Below are 19,877 nucleotides of genomic sequence, written 5' to 3'. Positions count from 1 at the left end.
GGTGTCCGTGTCTGTGCGTGCGTGCGTGCGCGTGTTTGGGTTGGCGTGTCCGTGTGTGCGTGTGTTTCAAATGATGTTGGTCATAACGCGCGTATGTTTGTGTGTATGTGTGCTCGTGTGTGTTTGCTATTGCAAACGTGAAAAAAGTGTGTGTATGTACTTAAACGCGCACGCGTGTTTGGGTTGGCGTGTCCGTGTGTGCGTGTGTTTCAAATGATGTTGGTCATAACGCGCGTATGTTTGTGTGTACGTGTGCTCGTGTATGTTTGCTATTGCAAACGTGAAAAAAAGTGTGCGTATGTACTTAAACGCGCATTTTTCAGTGTTTGTGTGTCCGTTTAAGAAGTATGTGCGCTCGGTAAAAAAAAATAAAAATAAATGCAAATTCAAACAAAAAACATATCTCAGCATTTTGGCCTTTGCGAGCAGCCCGTCATTGCCTGGGACCTGTAGCGAGTAAACTGGGACACGTCACGTCATCGTATGGAAGTATGTGCGCTCGGTAAAAAAAAATAAAAATAAATGCAAATTTAAAAAATAAAATAAAACATATCTCAGCATTTTGGCCTTTGCCAGCAGCCCATCACTGCCTGGGACCTGCCTGAGCTCATGTGACAGTGTAGCGAGTAAACTGGGACACGTCACGTCATCGTATGGAAGTCCAGTAGGCCTCCTTACACCTGCTTGTTGTCGTGTGCAGATGATGGACCGTATGGAAAGACGAAGGACGTCTCCGGACCGGAACACAACAACACCGCCTCGAGGAGACTCAGCATACCAGGCATGTCGCACCACCAAACCGCCATCAACAAACCTTTTGAACACACTATAAAAAAAAAAACATACATCACGACATACCGTAACATATGTCGTCACCGTACAATTTGTGACAAATCCACCGCGACACACAATGGCAGACATCATAACACGTTTACGCAAGCGTGCCATGTACACAAGAATTCATCTCTCGACAAGTGAACTCCACTTTTATGCAAATATGACGCCTAGTGTGATTCATTAATGAGCATGCTCTCTGCGGTGCGCGTGCGTGTGCGCGCGCGCGTGTGTGTGTGTGTCTGTGTGTGTTTTGGGATGTGAAGCGCCTCGCTGATCGTGAGTGTCGCCTCGGTGATTCAGCTAATCTTGCTAATCTATCACAGCACCGCTCCATCTCACCTGTTGTTTCTGTCCGTGTGTGTGTGTGTGTGTGTGTGTGTGTGTGTGTGTGTGTGTGTGTGTGTGTGTGCGTGCGCGCGCGCGCGTGTGCGTTTTGCTTAGAAGCACTGCGGGGGGTGACGATGGTGGAGCTGGTGAAAAAGGAAGGCAGCACGCTGGGCCTGACGATCTCTGGAGGAACGGACAAGGACGGCAAGCCGCGGGTCTCCAACCTGCGGCCCGGCGGGCTGGCCGCTCGGTACGTAATATGTATGCCGCCGGACGTGGGGGGGCGCTCGCGCGCTGACGTGATGACTTGTCGCGGCGGCTACGCAGGAGCGACCAGCTGAACGTGGGCGACTACATCAAGTCGGTGAACGGCATCAACTTGACCAAACTGCGGCACGAGGAAATCATCAGCCTCCTCAAGAACGTCGGCGAGCGAGTTCTGCTCGAGGTGGAGTACGAGCTGCCGCCCACAGGTGCGCGCGCGCTCTCGCTCGCCACACAAATCTCAGACTAAAACCAACGCAAACTCAAATGAAGCATTTTTTTAAAAAGAAATGAATACAAACTACCTTCAAATTAAAACAAAACTCGGAAAAAAAAATCGAATGAAATAAAAACCATTGATCATGAAAAACCCCAAACTGCTTTGAGCAGGTCTTTGACGTCTACGGTTTATCAATCAATGAATCAATCAGTGCCCTTTAAGCATTCGAGAAAACACATTTTTTTCTCACGTATTTGATGGTTCTGCACGTCTTTTTTAAGTTTGTTCGTCTGACTTTGAGTCCTTGCCTTCAACGTGTCTTTGCTGTTGGTGTGTCGATTTCATGTTTGTCTGTCCCACATGTGCATCTTTCATGTCCGCTTGATGTATTTCTTTGATTTCATCTTTACATGTGACTTTCATGCGTGGAATGCGTTTGCTGTATTTTCTTGGAATCAATCAGTGCCCTTTAAGCATTCGAGAAAACAATTTTTCTCAAGTATTTGATGGTTCTGCAAGCGTTTGATGTATTTTCTTGTCTCTTTCTTTTTCCGTGTGTCTTTGATGCATCTTGTCAGTTTCTGTCTTTTGTGTTTTTCTTTTTATGAATATTTGAAACGGACCTTGTCCCTCCCCCTTCCATTTTTACAAAACCGCTTCTGACTTCAGTGATTTCATTTTATCTTCACAGCGCCAGACAGCACATCGGGTGTGATCTCCAAGACGATCGACATCTGTTTGCACAAAGAAGGGAGCAGCTTCGGCTTTGTGGTGAGAGGTAAACAATCGACGGCCCCGAGAACGAACGCCGACCCGTTGCAGTCCAGCGCGGATTCAAACGTTGGCGAGGCAAACTGCGCGCTGGTGGTTGTCATCGTCATCGTCATCGGAAGTCGCGAGCCGTCCTTCACTTTTGCTTCTGTGCGCTGCTACGTTAGCTTCGGTTGACTTTGTTTGGGACTGGGGAGTAACTCGACATCTGTTTGCACAAAGAAGGGAGCAGCTTCGGCTTTGTGGTGAGAGGTAAACAATCGACGGCCCCGAGAACGAACGCCGACCCGTTGCAGTGCAGCGCAGATTCAAACGTTCGCGAGGCAAACTGCGCGCTGGTGGTTGTCAATCGTCATCGGAAGTCGCGAGCCGTCCTTCACTTTTGCTTCTGTGCGCTGCTACGTTAGCTTCGGTGAGTTTGTTTTTCCGGCCGGAGTAACCTTTTGTCTTCCCAGGCGGCATCCACGAAGACTGGCACAAGTCGCGCCCCCTGGTGGTCACGTACGTGCGGCCCGGAGGCCCCGCTGACAGGTAGCGAGCGAGCGACTGGACGCATGCTGCATATCAACAGGGTGAATGTGATGTCCTTTAATAAGAAGAATAAAAACACGCACGCGTGGCCACCATCTTGTGCGCCTCTTCCTCTTCCTCCCTGGCTTCCAACAAGATGACACTGCCAGCTATTTATACTCTTGTCGCGGATCTTTGAAAGGAAAGCGAAAGTGGGACAGCACCAACGGAAAAATATGAAAATAGGAGTCTTTAAAAAGCGAATCTCACACACACACACACACACACACACACACACACACACACACACACACACACACACACACATTGTCTTTGATGTCTCTTTATTTTCATACCTGCGCTGCCCACTTCCATGTGTCTTTGATATCCGATGTCTTCGAGGTCCCCGTTTTTATGCTTGTCTTTGCTGTCCGCTTTTGCGCGCCCATCTTTCTTCTTCACGTCTCTGACATCCATTTTTCTTTTGTTGATGTTCATTTTTTGTTCACGTGCTTGTCTTGGACGTCCGCTTTTATTTGTGTGGCTGAGGTCGGTTGTTCCACGCATGGCGCCTGTCAGTCATGTCAACAAAGTACGTTTCCCACGTGCGTCTTTTGAGTCAACATTTCACGCGTCTTGGATGTCCCATCCTGAATAGCTCTTTCCGTGTCCGTCTTTGACGGCCTTTTCGCGGGTCTTTCCTGTTTCTTTTTTTTTTTCTTGCTTTTTGACGTCTGCCTTTGATGCATGTGTGTGCGATTGTCGCTTTTTCACGTGTCTTCTTTCCCATATGCGTTTGATGTCTATTTTGTGTGTCTTTGATGACGGTTATATCACGCTTGTCTTACGTATCTTATGTTTTTCTTCCAGCATGTATTTGCCACCTGTTTTGGGTGCATTTAGTGGTTCATTACGGCGTTGCGTGTCTTTGTTGTCTTCGGCAAAGCTAATGTGCGCATTTTTTGGAACACCTCAAAGACTAACACTGGCTGGTTTTTTTTTTATTTTTTTTTAAACATCAAAAACTCTCTAGTCCTGAACAAAGCTTAACACATCTTTTTCGGAACATTAAAGACAGTGTAGTCCTTTCCGAATCCAACCATCCTCAACAGAGCATTTTCCACCTGGCAGACGTTCCTCAAGAGTGACCCTAGCATCAAAGACGCGGCTTTCGCTACGGCCTCCCTATCTCCTCCTCAAGAGTCCGCGCAGCCCGAGGCTCGGTTAAGCAAGGAAAATTGCCTCCAAAAATGTGGGTCAGCCTGGAGGAAATGAGGCGTTCACGCTGCTTTATATCCCATTTATGTGCCAGTCGGAGGCAAGTTTAATCCTCACTTTCACACAGCGCAGCTCTTAAAAGAGTTCTTCCGGCCTTGATGAGAAAAAGGCTTAAAAATATGGAGCGAGAGAACATTTCAAATATTGCGACCAACAAGTTAAGTGGGAGCGGTCGCGACATGGCATCGGCTGCCTGCGCTGAGGATGGCAATTGTGAAAAACATCTCCACTTGTCGAGATTTCATTTTCTCCAGCCCTCGAGGCTGCTTGGACTCAGCAGTTTCAAAATGTATTTGCCGTGTTGATCTTTGAATCGACCCGCCAAAAAGTCTCAAGAAGCCGTCCGTGGCTGAAAAGATGCAGGAAGTCTGTCGTTTTAGTTCTGGAGCGGCCAAATTTTTTTGGTATCTCCTGGATTTTCAGAAGTCCGTACAAATTTCGCCCCTGAAGACAGTTTGACTTAGCAACATGTCTGTTATGATAACAACCCCGCCAAAAATTCCCTAAAAGCCATGCTCAGAGATAAGTGAAGACCGCCATTTTGGTTTGGAGCGGCCATTCGAGGGTCATTCGGTTTGCCATTTCCATCCAGGTGTTTTCCCGAATGGCTCTTTGAAAGTTCAGCCCCAGAAGCCACTTTGACTGAGCAACCTGAAATTTGATAGACATGAGGAGACCCACAAAAAAAAGCCTCTGGAAGCCATGCCTGAAAAGCCACGGGAAGTTTTAGAAGAGATCATGTTCGTGCAATGTTGGCCCTTTCCAGTCGTCCTGACAAAAACCAACTCCGAGATATTTTGTCCGCTCGCTACCCGATTTGAAATGTGTGCGGGTGTGTGTTTGTGTGTGTTTCAGGGAAGGCACACTGCGTCCTGGCGATCGCCTCCTGACGGTGGACGGCGTGCCGCTGCACAACGCCAGCCACAGCGACGCCCTGAGCGTGTTGGCTCAGTGCGGACAGGAAGCCCTGCTCCACATCGAGTACGATGTCACGATCATGGGTGCGCGCACACAACCAACACAAATGCACGCGTCGACGTTTTTGAAAACATCAAAGCCAATTTTCGGCATTTTTCCACCAAAGTTGGACGAACAATTGTCACACGCGCACACAACACATGCCGGCCACTCTGTGTCAGGGCACATATCGAGGCAGACAGCCATTTATTTCCATTCGCCGAGTTGATACTGAATGTGATTAGTTTTTTTTCAATCAATCAATCAGACACGTTGACCAACGCGTCAGGTCCTCTCCTGGTGGAGATGGCCAAACCTCCGGGGGCCACGCTCGGCATCACGCTGACGTCAGCCAGCCATCGCAACAAGAGGGTCATTGTCATCGAGCGAGTCAAGCCCGGAAGTGTGGTGGACAGGTATGTTAACCCCCCTACCCCCACCCCCCGGCAAGAATTTTTTTAAATAGAACATAACAGTGTTTGTGGTTGACAGATGCGGAGCCTTGCACGCCGGCGACCACCTGCTGTCCATCGACGGGACGTCCACCGAGCACTGCAGCGTCCTGGAGGCCACGCAGCTGCTGGCCAGCACCACCGAGCTGGTCAGGCTGGAAATGCTTCCCGCCCACCAGACCAGGTTGACTGGCAACAAGCAACATGACACTGGTGGGATATTTACGGTCAACAGAATGTTGCTGATTCTGCTGATTTGGAAATGGAAGAAAGGCAAAGGTGGGCAGGTCAGATGGGGGGGGGGGTTGTTTGTTTTGTTTTTTTAAAAGCTAATCATTTCAACTGGCTCTGTCGATGGATTTCTTTTCTATGATGCAGCAAGAATTAGGTTTGGCCAGTTGCTATCTTGGTTGGCTGGTAGGCAGAAGGTCCCTTGGTTATCAAGAGACGATAACATGTATTCGTCCCGGTTGCATGGGTTGGAAATGTAAACATTTCGGATGGTTGGTTGGTTGGTTGGTTCATTATAGGTACAGTATGTTGTTTGTTGGCTGGTTTTGATAGGTAGGTAGGTTGGCTGGTTTGTTTGATGGAATCTAGCTTTGGTAGGAAGGTTGGTTGTTGGGTTGAAAGGTAGAGAGAGTTGGGTTTGGGAGGCAGGCAGGTTGGTTGCTAGGTGGTAAGAGAGGAAAATAGGGAGCATGTATGGAGGGAGGAATTTGGATGGATGGTTCTTACAGTTGGTAGAGAGTGTTGGTTGGGATGGGTTGGTTGCTGGTAGGGAGGAATCTGTCTTATTAGAGTGAGAGGAAGGGAGTTTGAATAGTCGGAAGGCAAAGGTGGGCAGGTCAGATGGGGGGGGGGGGAGGGGTTTGTTTGTTTGTTTTGTTTTTTAAAAAGCTAATCATTTCAACTGGCTCTGTTGATGGATTTCTTTTCTATGATGAAGCAAGAATTAGGTTTGGCCGGTTGCTATCTTGGTCGGCTGGTAGGCAGAAGGTCCCTTGGTTATCAAGAGACGATAACATGTATTCGTCCCGGTTGCATGGGTTGGAAATGTAAACATTTCGGATGGTTGGTTGGTTCATTATAGGTACAGTATGTTGTTTGTTGGGTGGTTTTGATAGGTAGGTAGGTTGGTTGTTGGGTTGACAGGTAGAGAGACTTGGGTGGGGGAGGCAGGCAGGTTGGTTGCTCGGTAGTTAGAGGAAAAATAGGGAACATGTATGGGGGGAGGAATTTGGATGGATGGTTCTTACAGTTGGTAGAAAGTGTTGGTTGGGGTGGGTTGGTTGCTGGTAGGGAGGAATCTGTCTTAATTGGGTGAGAGGAAGGGAGTCTGAATAGTCATTCGTGTTGGTAGGTACATACAATAAGTTAGTAGTTTGGTTGGAATCTACTTTGTAGGTAGGTAGGTCAGAAATTCAAGTAGGTGGTAAAAGGATGAGAGGTGGAAAAAAAGAAAGAAAGAAAAAAAAAAGGTGGCAAGGAGGAGTTTGGTTTTGGAATAAAGTGGCTCGGCTCTTGGGTTGGTTAGTTGCCTGCTTGTCATGTAACTAGGAAGGGAGATAGCTAGGAAGGGCAGTTCAAGGTGTGCATTAGAAAAACTTTGTGTGTGTGTGTGTGTGTGCGTGTGTTCCAGTGAAGGTTCAGAAGTCAGACCACCCTCACTCGTGGGACCCCTGCGTCAACTTCTGTCCACCGCCCGCAAACTCCACCCACTGTAACGCCAGCTCCACCCTGCACAAGTCATGGACCGCCTCCAACAACAACGCGGTCACCAACAATAACCTTGACTACTGCAAGTGTGAGCAAACACACACACACACACACATACAGTACGATGCTGCTGACTATTATCGCTGTTGCTCACATTCACTGCATATACGACGTCTTATTCTCGTAGAAATAGACACTGTCGTATCTCCGGTATGTTCTCAATATGGAAATGTGCGTCGTGCCTACTTTTGCCTACTGTGTATCCATAGCTCTGGTGTCTGCCAGTTTCTCTCCGGGCTCCACGACCACGTCGGCCCCGAGCAGCCAGGGTTCCAACACGCTCCCCAGGCCCGCAGTCCCCATGAGCCCCCGGAACTCGCTGCTCAAGCGCAGGCACAGAAAGAAAGACCACAAAAGCTCCCGTGAGTCTCACTCTGCTCTCTCTCTGCGCTCGCGTCTTCGTTTCATGTGTGTCTTTTGAAGGAGTCACGGACATTGTTCACTGTCGCTGGAGTTAAAGTTGGGTTTGTACGAGGGGGGCTTCGAGAAAATGTGATTTTTTAAATTTTTTTTTTTTTTTTTGTGCTGCACAGTTTTCGTTTTACTAGTTAGGGTTAGGATTAAGTTTTAGATCTGGGGTTAGAGTAAAGATTTGGGCGTAGGGGTGGATCAGAGCATTCAGGGAAAAATGTTTTAAGAACTGTTTCTGGGTTCGGGTCGGTGGCTATGTTAGAATTTTTGTTTGGGAATGAGGTCAGTGTGTGTGTGTGTGTGTGTGTGTGTGTGTGTGTGTGTGTGTGCGTGCGCGTGTGCGCGTTCAGTGTCACTGGCGTCCATTTCGGTGGGTCCGGGCGGTCAGGTGGTCCACGTGGAGACGAGCGAGGTCATCCTGACGGGGGACCCCCTCAATGGCTTTGGCGTCCAGCTGCAAGGAGGAATCTTTGCCACCGAAACGCTTTCTGCGCCTCCGCTCATTCGATTCATCGAACCCGACAGCTCGGCCGAGAGGTGAGCCCGATTGGCCGCGCGGCCGCCCAAAATAGCCGAAGCGTAATGGCGTCGCTCATGAAAAGGGGAAGTGCAAATATGTTGGGGGCAACGGTGTTGGAGTGAGTGCGCCACTCAGTCAGTTGCAGTATCCCCATTTTGAGGTTATGCGTTGGTTCTTCCATTGATTGGTCGATTGGTTAGTTGATTCGTTAATCATTCAGTAGATTGGCTTTGGCTTTTGACGCCCAAATGATGGTCTACCCGCGCAGTTCACTTTGTATGTTGGCTTTCGATCCCAAGCACATTGTTGTCTTGTTCAATGACTGTTGTGATTTTGTGCTGAGGGCAAAACGTCACGGACTAGCTCACTAAATATTTACTCGGGGCTCCTCTCTGGATTATTTTTTTCCTCTCTCTTCTCTGCCTTCAGGTTTGTTGAGTAAATAGACTTTTGTTTTGTTTTGTTTTGTTTTTTTTGGAACATCCCACAAGCAGGTGCTCACGAGGCAGCATTTGCAAAGGCTCGGTCTACTGTTGGTTACATTGATTATTAGAATTAAATATGAATTAGCACTAACACATACGGTGGCGTTGATGTGTTGCTATTTTTTGACAAGTCACAGTCACGCTCGCATTTTAGTCACTCATAGCTTACGTCAGCAAAATGTGCACACGGGGTTTGTGCGTGTGTTAATTGATTGACAAAAACTATCCACACCATGAGTAGGCTCACTATACCCTGAGGCCACTCGCTCTGCTAGCGCCCACGCTAACAGCGCTTATTAGCTGCGGGGATCGATGAACACGTAAACATCTTCCTGTGTGTGTGTGTGTGTGACGGGCCCGCGCCGGATTGAATGTGACCACAAGCTGACACGCAGCCAAACAAAGTGACTTCTTTTGAGCAACATAGCATGTTAGCATTATAATATGCTCTGCTTTCATCGCCTTTAGTTGATCGGGTGGTCAGGCAGGTGGTTAGTTGGTCAGCTAGTCAGTCGGTGACTTAGCGTCTTTGTTGGTTGCTTCGCTCATCCGCCATTTGGCTACTTACTCGGTAGTTGTTAGTTAGTAGATCGGTCAGTCTGTTTGGTTGATCTGCTGATAGGTCGGTTAATTGGTTTGTTACTTGTGGTCGGTCAGTTGGCTGGTTGACTGATCATTTTGTTAGCTGGTCAGTCGGTTGACCACTTGTTTCGTTAATCATTTTAGATTTGGTTGGTTCCCTAGTTAGTTAGTCTCTGACCCGGTCAGTTAGCCACTTTTTCTTTTGCTTTTTAGTCACTTAGGTGGCTGGTTACTTCAGTCAGTCCATTACTTGGTCATTTGGTGCGTTAGTAGTTGGTCAGTCCTTTGGTTGGTCGATCCGTCCGTTAGTTGGTTAGTCACTCGGTTAGTTGGTCTGTTACTTACTTATTAGTATTTTTGGCCGGGTGCTTCGGTACTTTGTCAGTCAGATAGCTAGTTGCCCGAGTAGTCCGTTAGTTGACATCCCCGCAGTAACCGTCTCTCCTCGGCAGGTGTGGCCTCCTGCAGGTGGGCGACCGGCTGCTGTCCGTCAACGGCATCGCCACGGAGGACGGCACGCTGGAGGAGGCCAACCAGCTGCTCCGCGACGCCGCGCTCACCAACAAAGTCGCCCTGGAGATTGAGTTTGACGTGGCAGGTGCGTACGTCAAGTGGCAAACGGGCAGGACGCTTCAACCTGTGGCAGGAAGTGGAGGCGAACTACATCCTGTGGGGGGGGCTTCTTTCACGCAGAGTCCGTGGTGCCCAGTAGCGGAACGTTTCATGTCAAACTGCCCAAGAAAAGAGGCGTCGAACTGGGACTCACCATCAGCGGTAAGAACAAGGAAGGACCCTTTTGATTTGGAAATGTTTGTTTTTGGGGTTGTAAAAATAAGGTCTCTTTTTGTTCCCAAAGGTTACCAAGTGTACAGTGGCGCCAGTTAGTTGGTCGCTTCTAATGTTTCCTATTCAGTCAGTCAGTTAGCTGGTCAGTCCATCGGTTCATCGACTGGTTAGTCAGTCAATCAGTCAGTCAGTCAGTCAGTCTGTTGGTCCGTTGGTTGGTCAGTTATTTTGTTAGCTGGTCAGTAAGTTAGTTGGTCGACAAGTTGCTTTGTCAGTTGCTAAGTTAGATGGCCGGTTACTTGGTCACTCCTTCAGTCAGTCTTGTCTATTGGTTGGTTATACAGCCAATCAGTAAGTTAGTCAGTCAATCGGTTGTTTAATGAGTCATTTAGTTAGCTGGTGAGTGGCTTAACCAGTCAGTTGGTTAGTTGATTGCGTCACTGGTCGGCCAGTTCATTCATCGGGCAGTAACTCATTAGTTATTGGATCAATTCATCAACTTGTTAATGGTAAGATCGATTGCTGGTTGTCATCGCAGTCATTTGCGTCCAATTAGAAGCCAAACATCCCAAAAGATCGGGGATGCTCGCTGAACTGAAGTCTCTCTTGATGAGATGCTTTGAAATCCAGCTTTAACTCCATTTTTGGAGGCTCACTGTCCACAGCTCAGAGTTAATGCAATTGCGCCCTCATGTGGCAAAATAGAGTCCTGCTTCTCAAGATTGTGGGACCTTTTTATTTGATTTTTTTCATCGCCTGATTTTTGGTTCTTTATCTGCAGCCAATAAAAAGGCGGGAGAGCCTCTCATCATCTCCGACATCAAGAAGGGCAGCATGGCACACAGGTAAGTAGTTCATCATCATCATCATCATCATCATCAATGGTGTGTTTTGTCAGGATAAAAAGTCATTTACAAGAATAAAGTTGTATTTTCCCAACATAGTCGTGATATCTTTATATGCCACGAAATTATGAGTCGTCCATTTTCGAGAAAATGACGTTTTCCTTAAATAAATAAAACACTCGACATTTCTCTTGTCATGTACCCTTAGTAATCAGATGAGAGCTTGCAATTGTCCCACTCTAAATTTCGGAGGACGAGTAATAAGTTTCGCCTTACCCTCGTTTAGGACAGGAACTCTGGAGCCAGGCGACAAACTTTTGTGTATCGACAACGTGCGTCTGGAGACTTGCTCCCGGGTGGAGGCCGAACAAATCCTGCAGCAGTGCGAGGAGCTCGTCAAGCTCAAGATCCGCAAGGACGAGGACAACTCGGGTGAGGCCTCGTCACCCGGACGCCACCCCATAAAGACAAAAAAAAAAAAAAAAAAAAAAAAAAAAAAAAAAAAACAACCACACTGCACGTTCTTGACAATGTGCAGTTCCGCAGTTGTCCACACAGTGACGCTGTTGGCCACAAGTCGACTTCCGCGACGATGAAGACGTCGCCATTTTTTATTTTCAATCGAAGAAAGTTGTTGATTTTAACGAAAAGAAAAGTCGCAATTTCTATTACCACTATGGCCAATTTGTACCATTACTAGCTCTGTGAAAATTACATCAACATGCCACATCGCCCCTTAACCATAAACTGAGGGCTGTTTATAATTTTGTAGAGATGTTTTATAGTCAGGTAAAACAGAAAAAAACAGACATTGCAGGACAGGAAGGACCAATCAGGGGACTGGAGAACTGCAATCTTTGTGTGTGTGTGTGTGTGTGTGTGTGTGTGTGTGTGTGTGTGTGTGTGTGTGTGTGTGTGTGTGTGTGTATCTCTGTCTGTCTGTCTGTCTGTGTGCGGGCGTACGTGTACCAGACGAGCAGGACACGTCTGGCAGTATCATCTACACGGTGGAACTAAAGCGCTACGGAGGCCCACTGGGCATCACCATCTCGGGCACGGAGGAACCCTTTGACCCCATCACCATCTCCGGACTCACCAAACGAGGCTTGGCTGAAAGGTGCGCACGCACTGCGAAGTGGTTGTCGTATTCACAGACTTTGTCACAGTTGTACACAAGAATGACTTTTTTTGATAATATTGGTCACTTGAGTAAACGTCATCAAATTCAACTGTTAAAGAGTGAAATCTTGTGTCTTATTTTAATACCGTCAAATGTAAAAAAAAGTTGTCAGTATTTTTTTACCTCAAATAGTCTGGAAGGCCAACACGCACCCTGCTCTGACCCTGCTGCCGAACATCCACGCCATGTTTAAAAACTTGACTTTTTGTCTACTTAGCAACAATTTAGGAGATTTTGCTGATATTTTTTCCCCTTTGTTTGTGTGTATTATTATAAATGGCCACTTTTTGACCCTGGCTCAGTTCATTTCCATTTCCATGATGTCCGATGTGAAAAACATAATATTCCCATAACGTTCCAGTGTACTATAAAGAGTGGAGACAGGAAGTTGAACCCAAACAAACAAACAAACACACATCAAATGTCAGCATTAAGAAGATAGACCACACAGGAAGTTATGTGTGTGTGTGTGCGTGTGTGTGACCAGAACGGGCGCCATCCACGTAGGCGACCGCATCCTGGCCATCAACAGCGTGAGCCTGAAGGGCAAACCCCTGAGCGAGGCCATTCACCTGCTGCAGATGGCCGGAGAGACCGTCACGCTCAAGATCAAGAAGATGATCGACAGTAAGACAACATGATCGTGATTGTGATGATGACCATCACGATGATAACAATGAACTTTAGCCCGAGCAGACGTCAACGCGAGAAACGAGAGATGACAAATGATCAGTTGGTGCGAGTTCCGGCTCTGGAATTTATCCAAAATGGCTGCTTCAAACTTAAGTTCCTATTCAATTTCAGGCATGGGTCCTTGAGACTTTTTTTCGCGTATCCCAACATGGTAAATATTCCCAACCTAGTTGGTGTTGTTTGGTGAAACTTGTGGCTCCAGATTAATTTTTTTTTCTTTTTTTCCTCAACTACTGAGTCCATTTTGTGGGGTTGTTTTGGGGAACCACAGTGAGTCATCACATCAATTAATATGGGCACTTAAAAGTAAAATTGCCAATGTCTTCCATCTTTTCAGACATGGCTTCCGGAGACTTTTTTCGTGGGTCTGTCTACTCATGTAAGATAAATCTACCAAATCTCATGGTGCTAAATGAAACTGGCTTCCGAGGCTGAATTTCCAAATTATTCCCCAAAGATAAGTTTGTAAAGGTTCCCTGAAAGTCAAGATGACCCTAAAATGGCTGCTTCCTACCAATATTCACAACTTCCTGCATCTTTTCAGACATGGCTTCTTCAAACGTTTTTGTGGGTCAAGATGGACATGGCTACCAAATTTCAGCAGCCTAAGTGAAACTGGCTTCTGGGACAAAATTTCTTTTGAAAGAACTCCGGTTCCGCCGCGTAACTAATTTGGGGCAAAAACATTCACAATTCTTACAAAAGTTGACATGTCATTAAGATGAACACGTGAAAACATTTCCTGAGTTTTTAAGGTCAAAAATCGCTACCAGGCCGCAAATGGACCAAAACCTGCCTGACTATGTCGACGCACAAGTTTTACGAAATGCAAAGTTGTGAATTTGAGAACACGGACTTGGACGTGCGCCCCAATTTCGTTGTACCCGCCTTATTAAAATGACACGTTAAAGCTTTCTGATCTCATTTCAATTTGTCTCTTTTTGTCGGTAAGACCCGGACGATCGCAAAGCGAGCGAGGCAGACGAAGCCACGGAGAACGAGCTGAGCGCCGGCGAGGACGACGACTTGACCGACTTGACGGACAGCCAGCAGACCAACAAACTGTCGGAACTTTACGCCACGACTGTCCCCAGTGTCGACTCTGCCATGGACTCTTGGGACGGATCCGGCCTGGATGCCGGATACTGCAGCCAGGGTAGCTCTATTGTGGGGGGGGGGGGGCTGATTATTTTAAAGAAAGATATTTCAAGAGCAAGTGTCCTTATTTCTATTGATGCTACACGGCACAGGCACGTACAACCACCAGGCGTCCACCGGCATGGCCCTTCACCCTCACGAGTGGCGCAGTGCTAAGCAGCAGCAGCAGCAGCAGCAGCAGCACCACCGCAGCACGACGCCCCCACCTGGCTGCCGGAAGAACTACCCCTTCAGCGACGGCGGATTCAGCGAGGACGAGTGGGAAAAACCGTTGGGGTGAGACCGCAAAATTGGAACTTCATTTTTGAAAACAAAAAAATTCAACGAAATCAACACCTCAGTTTCCTTGGCCAACCATCGGACGGAATTCTGCTGGACCCCGACGACAGTTTCTGGTGTCAGGCCCTGGAGGACCTGGAGACCTGCGGCCAATCGGAGCTGCTCAGAGAGATCGAGGTCAGTTAACATTTAGCGCAAAGCTCCGTGACGTTTATAAAGTACTACGAGTAACTTTTTAGTTGAAGGGAGAGAATCAAACACCAAACTGTGCAAACAAATCATACAATTTCGTCTTAATCAAAGGCCTCCGGCTTACTGCTAGCATATCATGCGAAAAGCTATCGATAGGCTAACAGAAATGAGCATCGCTGTTACGATGAATAGAAACCTTCAAGCCGTATCCCGGCATGATAACGTGTTTGGTTTCTGGCAGGCATCAATCATGACCGGCACAGCCATCAGTTTGGGCGTGGAAGGCGTCAACAAAGCCCCGAGCGATCCCATCCTCAGCCACGGCCGGATGAGCCCCCTGCAGCGGAACTCCCTCCTTCACCAGGGGGCGCACCTGCACGACGAGCTGCACCTGCGCGACCGTGAAGGTGGGCCTTGCCAAAACTACATCTTAGACTTAGGCCAAAGGGGCTCCGGGCCCGGTCTTCGACGGCCCCTTTCCAACAGCTTTGAGATCGCTCCCTCCTCCGAGACACCTGAGTCAAAGGGAGTCAGGCGTCTCGGATAAAGATCCATCATTTGGACTGAAAAAATCTTTTCTTCTGGTGGTGGGAGAGTGGTCGGTCATGAGTGTTTTACGGCCCGCCCTCGCAGATGCCCGCCTGGAGGTCCGCTTCCACCCGGATGAGCTGCTCCACGCGGGGGCGCACCTCCTCCAGGACAACATGCCCCCGCTCGTGCACCACGAAGCCAAGTCCAAAGCCTCGTTGAGGGTTTCGGAAAGGACGTGGGAGTCGCGCCGCATCAAGGAGGAGATGCAAGGGCTTTTGTCCCCAACGCCTCTGGAGCTGCACAAAGTCAGTTCACACGAGAGCCCTGACGGAGCTCGATCGGTTTCGTTGGTACAAGAATGAATTGAATGCCTTCGCTTACATTCACGAGTGCGAGCTTTCCCGCTAGGACGTTGGGAGCAGCCCCATTCGGGATTTGCGCAGTTTCTGAACATTCTTCTTTTGAACTTGACCCTACGACGACGAATCTTAACATTTACAGCCGCATTTCGACAGCACCGGTTACGTTGCAAAGTGACAGCCAAGAGCAGGGACGCCCAAGTCCGGCCCTCGAGAGCCCCGACCTAACCTCTTTATTAAGATGTCTCCCTCCTCCAACACACGTTGGGCACCCCTGGGGTAGAGCCTCTTCTGATCGTCCTGGGCAAGAACCGTTTTGGGGGAGAAATGAGCTGAAATGTACAAACCCGGAAGCCGAACATTGAATCGAAGTATTTGTGATGGAGACTTGGCTCTGGGTGGTTGCCGCGATTGCCTTGAGCAAGAACCAAAAACCTGCAATTGATACTCGGCAGTGACGTCCATTCTTGTTTCATCCCCTGCAGGTTACCGTGATCAAAGATCCCGAAAGTGACGACTTTGGCTTCAGCGTGTCCGACGGCTTCCTGGAAAAGGGCGTCTATGTCAACATGGTCCGAGCGGATGGGCCGGCCGACCGATCGGGCCTCCGGCCCTACGACAGGATCCTTCAGGTATCGCCGATCACTTTCCTCACCCTAGCGATCGTCATCGAAGGCTTCAAGTTTGTCGTGACTTGACCCAAGCCAGACTGATGTTGTCAATTTTTCCGATTTTCTTGGCTAAAACTCATTTCAAAATTTGACTTGAAAGCCCAAGCGAGATCCCAAACATTTTGCGAGACCACCTCTGGTCTCCGTTTTAGGTCAACCACGTCAGGACTCGGGACTTTGACTGCTGCCTGGCGGTGCCGCTCATCACGGAGGCCGGCGACCGGTTGGAGCTGGTCATCAGCCGCAACCCGCTGGACGGCGCCGAGGATAACAACAACACGCTGGACCACCACCCCCTGGACCTGTAGCGCACAAGCAACAAACAGCCAGTCAGGTTTGTTTGTCCCTTTGTCAGGTCTCGGGACACCAAATACTTTGGACTGGAGTTGTCAATCTCATCTTTGTCGTAGTTCCGGTTTCCCTCCGAGCACTCCTATGACGGCAAAAACCTGATACGGCGGCACCACGCTTGTTGATGATCACGCCACTTGTACTGTTCCTCAAATCATCTTTTCCCTTTGAAAGTAATGGAAATGCCATTGATCCGTTCCAGCTGCCCTCAATAAATTGTATTGTCAGTTTTGTTCGACAGTTTTGCACTTTATAGAACATGAAGGAATGACCGAATTTAATGGAATGTACCGCATTCAAGTTTTGTTTTCGACACTTCTGTAATATATTCCTCATTTCCACTTTTTTCTCATTTTTTTTTTTTTGTCGTCTAGTTTTTGCAGCGTGATGGATTTCCAGCCGACGAGCACCAGGTTCTGCCTCGTGCTTTTTCCACTGATGCCCTGAGACCCAACAAACCACCACCAACCTGAGGATTTAAACACCTGCGTCATGAGGATGTTTTCGACACTTCTGTAATATATTCCTCATTTCCACTTTTTTCTCATTTTTTTTTTTTGTCGTCTAGTTTTTGCAGCGTGATGGATTTCCAGCCGACGAGCACCAGGTTCTGCCTCGTGCTTTTTCCACTGATGCCCTGAGACCCAACAAACCACCACCAACCTGAGGATTTAAACACCTGCGTCATGAGGATGACGTCCCCGCTGACTGCGGAGTCTTCGCGGACGTCCGCATCGCTGCTAAACTCGCACAAACACTGCAACTCCACCGGAGGGCCCGGGAAAACTTTGCTCCGTGCACTGCAGCACAACAAGAGTGTGTCACCTTGAAGGCACCGTGCCATGATGTCATCACAACTTTTTTTTTTTTTTTTTACTGTCTTTGATACACTGTATGGAAAAAGGTGTTAGGGACGCGCTCTTTGCAGAGTTTGACGCGCAGTAAGTTGTCCAAATGCCATATTTTCCACAAATTGTAGCTGTCCCTATACTTTTGTCCAAATTCTGTCTATTTTTTTTGACTTCCTGATTATGTCCCAATAATTATGTTCAGTCCATGGATACCTTTACCATATGTGTCGATGTCCCGATATATTTGTCTCAGCCCCGCATTTTCTTGATTTCACTTTGGGGTTTATGCAGGTGCCCCCCAAAATATGTGATGGTTACCGTGGCAACCAGTGAATTTGCAGGCCTCTTCGATGCATAAGTGCTTCCTGCCTTTTGAGGCTTTCCTTATCTGTGTGGAAAGTTACGGAATCATGAGGTCCGCCTCAAGTGCTCCCCCGCCCCGCCCCACACGCACACACACACACCGGCCGGCACCTTCTTCTCCTACCCCGGCCCCCTCCACCCACCCCCAACCATATTTTTAGTCCCACACATTCCTTCCTGGAGCTTTACATCAACGTCACCTGCTGCTGTTTTCTTCCGGAACGTCGCCCTCGTGGAGGCAATTATTTGTGGATTAGTGGCGCTAAGAGGGGCCCACATGCCCGTCACATGAACTCGCTCACCTGATAACACTCACCGCGCACCCCCTCTCACCCCTCATCCTTAACCACTCCACCACCCCAGCTGGCTGACGTGAACAAACACTTCACACGTCAACGGCAACATTCACAACTTCCACTCGTTCTCGAGTTTACACTCTCTCGTCCATTAGTCAAGGATCGCCTAATAGGCGCACCCTCTCTCCACCTTTACAAATCGCGTAACCACTACTAACAGCCCTACAGAATTGGTGCACCCACTCTCCCTTGCACGCATCCCCAAGTTAGTTCAGCGCCACACCCCGAGTGTGCGTGTACGCCAGAATGCTGTATGTAGGTTTACATGTAAATAATGACAGTGTGTGGACATGTGTGTGTGTGTTGTTGAAAAAAAGCACAAATCGGCGTCCAATACAATGTAGTGTAAATATAGGCATGAATTTTTACATTCACATTTTGTAAAGCAACAAAAACAAGTGACTGAGAAAAGCCTTCCAGAAGTGTTGTGTCATTTTTCATGTATTTATAATGTGTGCGGGTGCACATGTTTGTGTGTGTGCGTGTGCGTGCGTGTGTGGGTGTGTGGGTGGTTCCCTATGCATCTAAATGTTAAAGTTGCGTTTGAAGCCCAATCTGGAAGTAAATGATTACAGTGTGGGGTAAAAAAAAAAAAAAAAAGAAAAGCCCTGAAGTATGATTACTTTTTGTGACTTCACTTTGTTTTAAATGATATGCAGATATGCTCCTCCAAGATGATAAACGGGTTTTTTTTTTCATGCGTAGTGTTTAATATTCGACTGAACAAAATCACACAGTCATGATATGAATTGCTTTGTCATCCAATGCACATTATGCTGCTCATTTGCGTGTGCGTGCCTTGGCCACCTGGGGGCAGTAAAAGAAAGAAACCCAGCATATTCCGCACTCTCTCTCGGCTCCAAATATGAGTTGTTCTTTGCAGAGGATGAAGAATATATGTCTGTAGGTATTGTTACGTTATCTGTCTACATGTGCTGCTGCACATTTGTGTTCAGATCTCCGTGGCTTCAAGTGTAACGCCACCATCACCACGCAGATGCTCATTTTAAGCCCACGTGCCTATGGCCTTTTCCCATTGTATGTTAGCATTATAGCATTAAGAGGCTAGTGGAGGCTGTGTAATTGTTCTAAATCTCTCTCTCTCTCTCTAAATATACACACACACACACAAACGCATATTTTTTATTTTTATTTTTTTTTACAAAGAAGAAAAAAAAATACTCTGGATAATGTTATACTTTTCTGTGTTTGTTGTTGATCTGAAGTTGTGTAACTTGGATGGACTGTGGGTCTTGTTTACGAGTCAATGTTGTTGTTGTTTTGAATGTTTTGATATGACTGAAGCACTAAAAGTCAGCAAAGCTTCTTCCGAATTCCAGATTGGGCTTTCCAAAGGTGTCATTTTGCCTGTGTAAAGCTCCCGTGTTATATAATATTTTTCTACTACCAATGTTCTCTTACCAAACGTGGGAAGCAAAGAGAAGAAAGGAGAATTGTCATGTGCAAAATAAAAAGTCAGACTTGATTGTTGTCCATTTTTTTTTGCAAGGCATGGTGGCTTTGTGAAGTGGTAGTCATTTGGTTTCAAAACTGAGGTTAGGGTTTCAAAGTTGGTTTAGGGTTTAATACTTTGGCTGACTTTTTTTGTATTTGGGGTCCCATTACTTGTGTCCAAATCTCTCAAAGTTTATCCACGTTTGTTGGCAAAAACACCTTTGTCTCAAACAAAATCGGACCCCCGCCCAAACAAACAAAAAAAATCTTTCCAAACATGTCGCTTTGTTTTTATGACAGAGAAATAAACACAAGACAAACTGCTGCGACTTTTTTTTTAATCAAGAAACAACAAAAAACAATGTATCCACATTTCTTAAACCTGATCAACACTTTTTTTTTTTTTCAAGTTTA

General features: G+C 47.4%; 1 protein-coding gene across 4 annotated transcripts in view; it reads left to right on the top strand.

Annotated features, from left to right (window-relative positions):
- grip2b (glutamate receptor interacting protein 2b) overlaps nt 1–16,933 on the top strand; it is a 47,389-nt gene extending 30,456 nt beyond the window's left edge. For 3 of the 4 annotated variants that reach the window (XM_019860544.1, XM_019860545.1, XM_019860543.1), the window contains exons 2-26: nt 701–781; nt 1,282–1,414; nt 1,492–1,637; nt 2,340–2,426; nt 2,875–2,950; nt 5,063–5,208; nt 5,433–5,580; nt 5,657–5,829; nt 7,259–7,423; nt 7,605–7,757; nt 8,157–8,343; nt 9,846–9,991; nt 10,087–10,167; nt 10,961–11,024; nt 11,311–11,456; nt 11,997–12,141; nt 12,692–12,831; nt 13,850–14,053; nt 14,148–14,331; nt 14,397–14,511; nt 14,768–14,933; nt 15,160–15,362; nt 15,902–16,048; nt 16,240–16,421; nt 16,813–16,933. In XM_019860544.1, coding sequence (XP_019716103.1) covers nt 701–781; nt 1,282–1,414; nt 1,492–1,637; nt 2,340–2,426; nt 2,875–2,950; nt 5,063–5,208; nt 5,433–5,580; nt 5,657–5,829; nt 7,259–7,423; nt 7,605–7,757; nt 8,157–8,343; nt 9,846–9,991; nt 10,087–10,167; nt 10,961–11,024; nt 11,311–11,456; nt 11,997–12,141; nt 12,692–12,831; nt 13,850–14,053; nt 14,148–14,331; nt 14,397–14,511; nt 14,768–14,933; nt 15,160–15,362; nt 15,902–16,048; nt 16,240–16,395 — 3,392 coding nt within the window. In that variant the 3' untranslated portion in view covers nt 16,396–16,421; nt 16,813–16,933. Of the gene's footprint in view, nt 1–700; nt 782–1,281; nt 1,415–1,491; nt 1,638–2,339; nt 2,427–2,626; nt 2,672–2,874; nt 2,951–5,062; nt 5,209–5,432; nt 5,581–5,656; nt 5,830–7,258; nt 7,424–7,604; nt 7,758–8,156; nt 8,344–9,845; nt 9,992–10,086; nt 10,168–10,960; nt 11,025–11,310; nt 11,457–11,996; nt 12,142–12,691; nt 12,832–13,849; nt 14,054–14,147; nt 14,332–14,396; nt 14,512–14,767; nt 14,934–15,159; nt 15,363–15,901; nt 16,049–16,239; nt 16,422–16,812 lie in introns of those variants that run through there. The other variant, XM_019860546.1, reaches the window with a different exon arrangement.
- Nucleotides 16,934–19,877: the final 2,944 nt, after the last annotated feature.

Source organism: Hippocampus comes, unplaced genomic scaffold (genome assembly GCF_001891065.2).
Source record: "Hippocampus comes isolate QL1 unplaced genomic scaffold, H_comes_QL1_v1.1 scaffold106, whole genome shotgun sequence".
Classification (NCBI taxonomy): domain Eukaryota; kingdom Metazoa; phylum Chordata; class Actinopteri; order Syngnathiformes; family Syngnathidae; genus Hippocampus; species Hippocampus comes.
Note: the sequence above shows the minus strand (reverse complement) of the source record. Positions and strands in the feature narration are given on the sequence as shown.